Below are 11,867 nucleotides of genomic sequence, written 5' to 3'. Positions count from 1 at the left end.
TGTCCAGGCATGTATCAGTCATCGACCATGTTTTAACAACACTGCCCGAACTCAGGTGACTCAGTTTAATACGGAGGCTATGGATGATAGTTGTTATTGATTCTAATATTCAGACCTCAACCCACTAATCATATGATGCTAATAAAGTAAACCATTATTATATTTAGTAATCATTTATTTATTATCTCTCATGGACAAGAATTCCTAACAGTTTAACCATGACAAATCTATAAGAAATTTAAACTAAATCAACAAAACAAATTAAAAATCCTAATTTCGGATTAATAATCTACAAATTTCGGGCTAATAAACATTATAATAACTAAGAAAACTATCTTCACCACAAATATCCATAAAAAATGAACAAAAAACATCAAAACACCCAGATTTCATGAACATTCCAAAACTGCCGAAATTTGAGAGCTTACCCAAGCTTCTCATCGAAATCAAGGAAGAAATCAACTCTGTTCTGCCAGAAATCTAAAGAACTCGGCGGACTTTTGGGAGAGCTCGCGACGGAAATGAAAACCCTAAATCTCGGAAAAAATGAAAGTTCTCAGCCCGATTCCCGTTTAAATATTGTGGTGTTTAAAAAAACAACTGAACCATGCCGGCTTGGTTGAACTGGGAAATGGACCAAGACTCGTCCAGTACCAGGGTTCTCAGGGAATTTATTGGTTTTATAAAGAACCGAACCAGAACCTCCTCTGAACCCGAGTTTCGGATGGGAACCGGCGGATTCCTCCGAGATTTTAAACTTTGGTTACAACATAGAAAAAAAAATATTTAGTTATAACCATATATATATATATATATATATATATATATATATATATATATATATATTCTTTGAATCTTTTATTTTAAAACCTATTCAAATATTTTATTTTAGAAAACAAAATATTTTATTTTAGAAAAACAAGATTTCCTTTAAAAGAGGATGCATTTACGACAAATCAAATTTAATTTATTGGTTACCCTATAAAGTAGGATTTGGAACCATAAAACACATCTAGTAAAATCCTTTAATTAATAAACGATCAAACTAAATAAAATATTCTCATATAGAATTATAGAATATTATGAACATAGTCCATATTTCATCAAACCAATGAATCTAACTTTTAGAACAAATAAAAATATTACGAACATGTTCTTGAATAATTTTAGGTTTGAATTAAAACGACGAATGATCAAACATATATCTTATATTTTGATAAATGTTTTAAATCAAAAACTATGATTCTTGAGTCAAATGGTAAATTACGAGAATCTAACTCTTGCTCTGATACCAATTGTTGAGAAATTACAAGTTGGTATAAAACACGAACAATCGTTCTGATACCAAATCTAGGGAAATAATGGTGTGGATATCAAACACGAACAATCGCTTCGATACTCTTAAGTGAGTGAACATTGACTTTTTTTTTGGAATGCTAGATTCCGTAACTGTGAATCACTTTTCGCTCAGAGCATATCTCGAATTTCCAAGATATAAGTATTTAGGCATTTTCAAGTAGCCATTAATGAATGAGTCAAAGAACCCAGTTATCGTGTTGTAACGGTGATTAAACAACACATCAACAATCAAAGTCTGTCCGGATCGTACACATACCAAATGTATACAATGCTTCCCCCAAGTGATCAATCTTTCACTTGTGTTCCACTTATGTAATTTTAGATCCAGCTATCCAGGCATGGATCAATCACCAACCATATTTTGGCTTACCGCCCGAACTTAAATGCCCAACATGTAATTTAGTTTAATACAGAGGTTATGGATGATAGTTGTTATTGATTCTAACTAGAAAACAACCCACTAATCAATAATGCTAATAAAATCTACTTTCTATTATATTAAGTAACTATTTTCATTGGGCAATATTCCTAAAATTTTATAGAAGTCTTTTTTTATCTCTTGACTTATGAGTAAAGACTTGATATTTATTTGAATTTTTTTATGTTGTGCTCATACCATCCGATGAGTAACTTGAAATTTCTTTCGTATGCTTGAGATCTATCCTATATCCATGCCTACAATTTATACAAATATATATCTAGACTATAGAAAATTAATGAAAATAGATTTAATGTAGTACCTTGTTATGTGTTCCTTGTGAGCTCGGACCCCACGTTTGACACCTTTGGTCTTGTCCTTTTTCTAGGAGCTGCGTTCATTTCGTTACTATGGCCATCTAGGCACTTTAATGTGCAAGGCACCTTTCTTGAATACTACATTCAAGCCTTCCAACCTTTCGGTGTGTGCTAGGAACCTTTTTTAGTACTACCGTTGATGCTTTTTCATAAACTAGGTTTGTTTTATTTTTTGTGGCCACCTAAGCATCTGGGAGTGATAAAACCCTTTTTCGTTGTTGTTTGAGAGACAATGTTTGATTGTTCTCGATAAATCCTCATGGAGAGACATCTCTTGACATGTTTTATGGTGCTCTAATAGTACTTGCCATTAATCTCAATGATATCCCCTTCTTCTAGCACCAAACTGTTGACATGCAAGAATGTTCCAACAATTGTCATGCGAAGAATACTAGACTCCGAGCACGCAGTCCTGAGAGCACATAAAAGTTTCAGGCAAGATTTTCTCTAAGTACAGACGAATCTAGTAAAAGAGAGAATATAAATGAGGGTGTTGTGTGATAGGTGAGACTTCTGGTGTGTACTTGTGTTCAACCCCTCCTCTTTGTTGCTTTTCTTCCCTTTTATAGTGGTGAGTTTGAAGATCATAGGGTGATCATGCCCATGATGTGGTAGATACTTTGTAACTTCTTCTTGTTTCATGTGAGTGGGTAGTTATTTTGTATAACCGCTCAAGAGTTATTTTATTAATGTAACTGGTGAGTACATGTTCTCAGACGGTTATTATTTAAATTATGACGTGACCACATTATTTTGTCTGACTACTTTTTGACCTACTAGCATCTCTTCTCTTCGAAGTTCTCAACTTGTTCTTGCCTTATGAATGAATCTCCTTATCAGATTCATCCATCGAGCATATTTGACTCAGCTCAGTGTTGGATTCCTACTGTTCTCCAAGGGTCCGAGCACAAGCTCGGACTATGCTAATTATATATAGACTCTTATATATATATGTATATATATATATATACATATATATATAGGAAAGTATTGGACGTTGAACACCAAAATAACACACATATAAAGCTGGAGAACCTCTATGAAATAATCAACAATCTAACCATACCACATCTAGCTATGTTTCGTAAGTCTGTCTTTCGTCACCTTGTGTCATTGGGATATAAAGCTTGTCTACATTTCAACCCTCTCGCGGTCCCACTCGCACCGCCACCGCCGCCTGATCTTTTCCCCCGAGTTCGCATGGCAGTTCAGGGGCGCAAGGGAAATCGCTTTCTTGATCTCTTGCTCTGACTCTTGATCTTCCAATGGGGCGGCCTTGACCTTCTTGTTCCAGAGGAGGCTCTTGAGCTGACGGCTTGTCTGTCTTGATGGCAGTGCAATATCATAGTGGAGAAACGACGTAGGAGTTGGAGGTGAGTGACTAAATGACTCCTCCATTTTTTTTAATACAAATTCTAAGGCCAATGATAAAAGCAGTATTGAAGTATTTCAAACATATTTTTTTACTAGTACTGAATTCTCTAGTGTATGAGATTTTTTGGATACGTTCATAATTGAACTTATATGTGTTAGTAAATTAACACATATACAAAATTGTTGAGTTGTAAATTAGTTAATTTATACACCTATTGTATTAAGTTAATAAACTAACTTAATAAAAAAAATTCATAAAACTCATCGCTTAATATTAGTACATTTATTTACTAACACATATACATAATCTAATTTTGCTAGAGTTCTAAAAATAAACTTATACACCTACTTTTTTTAGTTAATTAATTAGTACATTTATTTACGAAATATCTAGAGTGATAATTAGTTAACTTAATAATCTTACTTATATATAGTTAAGTATTTAATAAAACAATCGGTAAACAACATATTTGTGGCTTGATATTAGTAAATTAATTTATAAATTGAAACAAAATATAATTAACTAGAATCGTAAATGAATTAACTGAAACAAAAAGTCTAGCTTGATGGCGAAGCAGTGACGATGATAGAGAAGAGGCGCCATCAACGATTATATATACAGAGTGGAGAAGAGACGGAGGACCACTGACATCTTCAGAGAATATTACACATATATAGTGGCGGCTTTGGAGAAGAGTCAGAGGAGCACTGGTGACATTGGATATTACACGCAGTGGCGGCATAGTAGAAGAGAGGCATAAGAGAAGAGTGGTGTCGAAGAAGAGTTTGCTTTGGAAAACAAGCGACGATAGAGAAGAGGTTTAAGAGCTTAGAGTTCGAAATGGTGAGACTAGGGTTCGAGAGCTTGTGATTTTGAAATTTTTTTTATTAGATTAGAGAAACATACATACATATGAAAGCGTATTTTTAGAATATTGGTTTTTGCTTGAGTTTGGTGGACTATTTTTTTAATTGAGTGAAATTTAGGCCAATTATTCTAAGGAGGATGATTGATTGTAGCGACTACCAATACCAAATAATTATTTTATTTTTATTTAAATAATGGGTAATTTTATGCATGGTATTATGGACATTTCAAATATTTAATAAGTAAAAAACCACTGAAATTTAGATTAGGTGATAAATTTAACATATAAATATTTTTTAATGTACAATTAAGTACAACATTAAACTACATAGATTGACGTGATGTTTCTAAAAACCTGAAACGATTAGTTAAAATAAAAATTAATACTTCATTAGTCATCCTTTGAAACTATTCATAATATATAATACATTGATGTATCTAATTTAAATTGCTATCAATTTTTTAAATTAAAAAAAAAAAAGTAGGTTTTAAAACATTGTTACCAACAACATTGACTCCCAAAAAAAAAAAGAAAAAAAAAATCAATTATAAATATCATAGGAGTCGGATTTAGTTTAGCAAATAGAATAGGTATAAAGCAAGGAATCCTACTTGACCAATTATTTAAGAGCCGCACACACGCACGCACATTCAATAATCTGTCCCTCACAATGCTGATTCCGATGAGCTTCCATAATAAGAAGCAGCAGACAAACAGCAGTTGGAAAGGGAAAAAGAGCTTGCAAGCAGCGATGACGAAGCTTCTGGTGTTGGTGGTGGCGTTGTTGGGGTGTTACTTGCTCTACAGCATCCACTTCACCGACCACCACTCGTGCCTCCACAACCCCACACACCTCTCCCTCCACCTCCAACACCCCGCCCACTCCGAACTATCCGAGGCAAAGCCCCACCACCAACCAACCACCCTCCGCCACGTGGCCTTCGGCATCGCCTCCTCCGCCAAGTACTGGAACCGCCGCAAGGCCTACGTCAAGCAGTGGTGGAGGCCCTCCGAGATGCGCGGCACAGTCTGGCTCGACCAGCCGGTGCCGGAGGACCAATCTCTCCCCAAAATTAGGGTTTCCGCCGACACTTCCAACTTCACCTACGGGAACAAGAACGGTCACCGATCGGCGATCAGGATCTCGCGGATCGTCGCCGAGATGGCCAATTCCACGGCGGAGGAGATCCACGGCGTCAGGTGGTTCGTTATGGGAGACGACGATACTGTCTTCGTGCCGGAGAATCTTCTCAGCGTTCTGAGGAAGTACGATCACCGTGGGTTCTATTATATCGGAAGCTCGTCGGAGAGTCATGTCCAGAACATTCGCTTCTCGTATAACATGGCTTACGGCGGCGGAGGCTTCGCGATCTCCGCCGGACTGGCGGCGGAGCTGGCGAAGATGCAGGACGGGTGTTTGAATAGGTACCCGGAGCTGTACGGCTCCGATGATCGGATTCACGCTTGTTTGGCTGAGCTTGGCGTGCCTCTCACCAAAGAGCCAGGGTTTCACCAGGTAATTAATTAATTTTCTATCTAGGGTTTTCTTTTCTTTTTTTGTTACGTTTAAAAAATTAATTTTATGAATTTTTAAGTACGACTCAAAAATCATCTGTAGCTCTACACTCTTATTCTTTCAAAAATAAATAAATATTAAATTATATACTCTTATCTATTAATTAAGATAGGTTTTTTATTGTCACGTTTTCAGAACATCTTTATAAAAGTTTTTTTTTTTTTTTTTGTTACAAAGATAAGGTGATTTTAAATTAATGAACCAATAATACATACTAGCAACACCAAAATTGGGTTATAATAGTTTTATACTTTAGTTGAGCTGTTTGTTTCTTTTTTTTGGTGGTGGTTTTGGTTACCTAAAATATAACGATGTGAGTGTGACCGTTGTCGAATGTCATTGAATTTGTTGGTGAGGTAATATATTGACGGTTAACTAAAAAGGTCACATAAAAGTGGTCAATAACAGTCAATTCCACAGACTTTCTTCGCTGTTTGTAGAGTCGTCGAAACTAATTAACTAAAGTTACTAAACCCTTTATTTATGGAACTCCAAGTCCCACTTTCTTTATCGAGTAGTTCTTAAAAATCAAAACCTCATTCAAGCTCTGTATTTGCATCGTGCATGTCAAACACGTTTCACGTCAGTGTCTAAAAAATTCCGTTTTTGGCGCCAAATGTTGGTGCTTTGGTTTTCCCTTTTATGGTCACGTTTAGGGTTCCTATTGGCTGGTTCAACATTTTTAATACCTGAGTTCTCTTAACAGAGTTGAAGTCTCGTGATCTAGTTTTAATGGCTCTATTTTTTTTTTTTTTATAACTCTTTAAAGAACGCACTAAAACTCCACTTTTCTCCATGGTGATGATAAATTGCATCTGATGGCAGGAAAGGAGTAAAAACACAATTATATTTACATGTTCTTAGGACTAGTTCCTAGTTTTCAAAGTGATTATTATTATTATTATGTTGATAACATTTGTACCTCTTTTTATGTTCAAGTTATTTATTTTACCCAGTTAAACACGCACAGCTCTTTTTGTTATTGTTGTGTTGTACTTGTGCGTACTTCTTTTCTCAAATATGTTTCTTTGTTCATAAATCACATTTATTTATTTTTTTCTTCCAAAAATGAGTATTTGTAAAAACGCTTTTCTTGTATTTTTCAGCTTTTTTATACGCACATATATATATATATATATATATATATATATAAATTAAAAATAATATTTGGGGTTTGATGATGCAGTTTGATGTATACGGCGACGTATTTGGGCTTTTGGCAGCGCATCCAGTTAGTCCACTGGTGACCCTCCACCACCTGGACATAATCCAGCCCATATTCCCCCGAACGGACCGGGTCAAAGCCATAAAAAAGCTCTCCGGCCCAATGGGCCTAGACCCGGCCTCGCTGGCCCAACAGTCCATCTGCTACGACAAGGCCCGGAACTGGACCGTCTCGGTCTCCTGGGGCTACGCGGTCCAAGTCTTCCGGGGCATCCTCTTGCCCCGGGAAGTGGAAATTCCGGGTCGGACCTTCCTCAACTGGTACCCCAAATCTGACCACGTGTCACACGCTTTCAACACCAGGCCGTACGTCAGGAACACGTGTCAGAAGCCCTTTGTGTATTTTCTCACCGAGGCTAAAGCCGAATCGGGCGACCGGACTCTGACCCGGTACGGACTGAACCGGGAAGCCAAGTCGGTCTGCAAGTGGAAGACGCCTGATCCGTCTCGCGTCCGTAAAATTGAAGTGCATAAAACAACCGACCCCAAAATGTGGGAAAAGGTAATTTTCTCCAGGTCTTTTTTAACTTAGTTATAAATTGAATTTTCGTTTGCTCAATAGTTTCAACTTATGTTGGATCAGGCTCCAAGGAGAAATTGCTGCAGATTATTGCCCACGAAGAAGAGAGACACGCTAACGCTTGATGTGGGAATGTGCCGCGCTGGCGAAATTCCCCAACTGTGACCAAACCAAAGTCAAGTCAATTAGAGATTTTTATTTCATTTTCTTTTTTTCTTTTTCTTCAGTTGTAGGGTTGATTTAATTTTTTTAGTACATTTATTTGTGTATAAAAGTACACATTATTTAGATTAATGAATTATAATTTTCTTATACACTTAATTTTGAAAGGGCACTAGTTATTAAAACTTAAAAGAAAATGCCCAAAAATATTAAATATTAAATATTAAATATCAAATAAAAAAACTCTTGCCACGGCAACAATTTAATCAGAAAACCTATGCAAATAATTCAAATTCCAAGCAACAAAATGAGGAATAAAGAAAAGAAGAAGAAGAAGAAAAAAGATAAAAAAAAAAAAGAATTTAAACTCCCAAATGAAGTAGTCGCTTTTCTGTGTGAAATCATAATACTTGGTTGTTTAAAGAGAATGGCTTCATCCCTAAAATGAACTTAAATTTTCCTCAAAAATAAAAATAACATAACAATGAGATAAAGTAATTGGAGTTTTTTTTTTTTTTTTTGCTTCAAGATAAAGAAATTAGATGAATTGACCGAAGGAATGTACCAATACGACGACAACAAAGGAATTATCGTTCTGACCCTAACGGCACTGCTTGGCGTTCGCATATTGAAGAAGTCAGTCAACAAGGCCACGTCTCAACGCGCGTAAATCACAATCACGCGCTTACTCTCCCTCTTCGATTTCACAATCGACCGACTCAATACAAATTAAAAGGCTGTCGTTTCTACTTCACCAGCCTGTAATGTTCCTCCGCGTGGACCCCACCACGATCTACCCCAAATCTCCTCTCTCTTTGCTTCGACTCTCACTACTTTTCTCAAGAACTAAAAAAGAATAAAAAAAAATTAAAAAAAAACAGCAGAGAGAGCCTCAAATGGAGTTTCTCTACCGAGCCCTGGCGATTTCTTTCGCAGCTCTATCTCTCCTTGCCTCACCTTCTCACTCCTCCTTCTCTCCGGCCGACTACCACCTCGTCAACTGCGGCTCCGCCGGAGACGCCGTCGTCGAGAATCGCCGATTCGCCTCCGACCGGAAAAAATCTCCGTTCTGCCACTCCGACTCTTCCTCAACCTCGCTCCGTAGCGACGTAGTGTCTGCGGACTCGGCGGATCTCTACGACACGGCTAGGGTATTCGTTCGGCCGTCGAAGTATGAATTCGAGATCTCCGAGAGAGGTCGTCACACGGTACGCCTCCATTTCAGTAACCTGATTTCCCCTAAATTCGATCCCAAGAGCTCTCAATTTCACGTCGTGATTGACGAATTCGTAGTCCTAAGCAATTTCACCACCGCGAATTCGCCAAGCCCTATGGTCAAGGAATACCTAGTCTCGGTCAACTCCGATAAGCTCGTTATTAGGTTTTCACCCTCCGATCCTTCCAAATTCGCGTTCGTCAACGCGATTGAAGTAGTCTCAGCTCCGAAAGACCTCGTTCCTAGCACCGCTCAGTTCGTGAACACTGAGAAGGTCGAGAACTCTGAAATTCCACCGAGCCAAGCTCTCGAGGTCGTTCACCGGGTTAACGTAGGAGGTCCGAAAGTGACGCCGTTCAACGGAAGTCTGTGGAGGACTTGGCTCCCGGACGACGAGTTCCTCCAATCAAGTTTTGGATCCGAAAGCGTCTACTTCGGAGGCCGAATCAAGTACCAAATCGGAGGGTCAAGCCGTGAAATTGCACCAGACAATGTCTACAACTCCGCAAGGCTGATTCGAAGCCACACCGATCCGATACCCCACAACGTGAACATGACCTGGGAGTTTCCTGTCGAACAGGGGTTCAAACACCTCGTGAGAATGCACTTCTGCGACATAGCCAGCATTTCGCTTGAGCTCATGTACTTCAATGTCTACGTCAACGGGAAATTGACTGTCAAAGATTGGGACTTATCAAACGCCACGAACTGGATGCTGGCCTCACCGATCTACCGAGACTTCGTGGTCGATGATTCTGACGAATCCGGGGTCATCACTGTGACCGTGGGACCATCCTCCTCGAGCATCCCTTACGCTATCGTCGGAATCCTAAACGGGGTTGAGATCATGAAGATGAGCAACTCGGCAGCAAGCCTCGACGGCCCCGATGAGGCCGGGCTCGTTCTGGGCCGTTGGGCTGGGCAACGAGACGGATTCGGATCGAACCTCTTGGTCCCATTGATTGCCGCGGCTTGTGTGGTTCTGAGCCTTTCGATCTTGCTGCGGAGGAAGATCGTTTCCAGCACAGAATCCGTGGGAGCAGCATGGTCGAGATTGCCTGTCGAGGTCTCGGAATCTAGTCCTAAATTCGGGGTTTGATTGACTAGTTTTGATAGTACCTATCCTGTGATACAAGTCTTGTGTTCACTTTTTGTTTTGTTTTGATTGTTTGTTTCTACTTTCTTCTGTATAAGCTTGTTGTAGAAGCATAATATATATAGCTTTACATGTTATCTTCATGCGTAACTTATGTACCAATTATGTTATAAGATTTTGTCTGTATATGATGTATGTGTACATGTATTTTGAAACCTGACAAGGTTTCATGAACTATATATACTTGCCGTATTCAATCTCTTTTCTCTCTTTTTTTGCCCTTTCTGGTTCAATTTCTTCTTCTTCACTTGGAAGTTTGTGATCTTAATAATAGTGCCTGAGTTCTTGGAAGAGTTTGGAAAAGTGCTTAAGCTGTTCTTGTAAACTAATACAGATGAAAGTGAAACAATGACAATCTCAAGACTGAATAGTAGTTCTACTTTTCAAATCCATTGGCAGAGTGTTTTTTATCCATTGTCAAGGTGTGCCTTGTTTTGGTCCTTTATTTATTATTCCTTTAAAAGAAACAAGAAATCAAAGAGTTTCGTAAACGGGCTAAATGGTTACAAAGGTGCAATATTTGAGCCATTGATCTCTTATTATAAGAGTTCAAAATGGATTACTAGTCTTTCTTCGTATGTAAAATAAAATAAAATAAAGTAAAACCCCTTTTGGTTTGTTGGAGAGCTCCGGTATCTATTTCCCCCTCAGTCTATTAAATATTATTTAAAATAAAAAATAAAAAAAATTGAGTCGGCAATCTATGAACCTCAGTTTAAGGTTAGTTAATAGTTCTAGAGAAATTTTATATTTGAAATAGGTAATGTTTCACAATTTCTTGTTAATTAGCTACTTGAGCGTGTTTTTACTGCATATCAGAGTTTAATGTTTACTCGTCGATTTTTTTCTTCTTTCCGTTTTAGTTCTATCGGCTACAGCATCTTCAATATAACATCATTTTGGTGTGATATTACACCAAATTTGAGTTTTACTGTAATAATACTACACCTTAATGTTGAGATTCATCTCGTATTTCCAGCTCTCCTCTTCTTCGGCTTGTCTTCACAACTCGTCAGTCCAGGCTGGTGCGAACTCGAAATTGCCACCAATATTGGAAGCATAATTTCAGAAGCTGGGCATCTTAATTATTCCTTCATTTCCTATGTAATTAGTTGGTAATATTGTCAGTCGTTTTCGGAAATATTAAATTATTTGTGCCTTACAAGGAATTCCGTGTCAAAGCCCAAATGAAATTTAAAAAAATAAAAAATAAAAATAAAAAAAGCTCGATCCGGGGCCACGAAGGCTAAAAAAAGTCCATTCGAGACGAGCCCACGAAAAAAGGCAAAAAAAAGAGAAAGAACAAAATCGTTCCTGGCGCGCCGCCACGAGGCACCGCCCATGGGCCCATCTAAGTTTATTTTTTTTCTTCTTCTTACTCTCTTTGTCTCTCTTCAAAATCGTTCTCGCTCTCTCTCTCTCTCTCTCTCTCTCTGATGCACAAAGTCGGAATTTCACAAATCAGAAGAGATTTTTGAATGGAAACAGGCTAAGAAAAACAACATTGCCTTCGATAATTTTAGCAAAATTCCAATGTTTCGTGCTTCAAAACATTGTTTTTCCGTTTTTATCCGATTAAGGTTTGAAAAATCGGAGCTTTTGATTTCTTTGTTTTT

At 37.9% G+C, this 11,867-nt stretch overlaps 2 protein-coding genes across 2 annotated transcripts; both read left to right on the top strand.

Annotated features, from left to right (window-relative positions):
* Positions 1 to 5,067: 5,067 nt before the first annotated feature.
* Positions 5,068 to 8,029, top strand: LOC149401624 (uncharacterized). Its single transcript, XM_089610810.1, has 3 exons — positions 5,068 to 5,913; positions 7,160 to 7,699; positions 7,781 to 8,029. Exons 1-3 carry the CDS (start codon positions 5,068 to 5,070, stop codon positions 7,880 to 7,882), a joined length of 1,488 nt encoding a protein of 495 aa, XP_089466936.1. The 3' UTR covers positions 7,883 to 8,029.
* A 655-nt stretch (positions 8,030 to 8,684) lies between these two features.
* On the top strand, positions 8,685 to 10,484 carry LOC149401623 (receptor-like kinase). The gene has a single exon (XM_089613811.1). It carries the CDS (start codon positions 8,776 to 8,778, stop codon positions 10,192 to 10,194), a length of 1,419 nt encoding a protein of 472 aa, XP_089469937.1. The 5' UTR covers positions 8,685 to 8,775; the 3' UTR covers positions 10,195 to 10,484.
* The last annotated feature ends 1,383 nt before the right edge of the window (positions 10,485 to 11,867 follow it).

The sequence above is a fragment of the Urtica dioica genome, chromosome 4 (assembly GCF_054948205.1).
Source record: "Urtica dioica subsp. dioica isolate 48M chromosome 4, U.dioica_male_clone48M_v1_H2, whole genome shotgun sequence".
Classification (NCBI taxonomy): Eukaryota; Viridiplantae; Streptophyta; class Magnoliopsida; order Rosales; family Urticaceae; genus Urtica; species Urtica dioica.
This window is presented reverse-complemented; position numbering and strand designations above follow the sequence as displayed.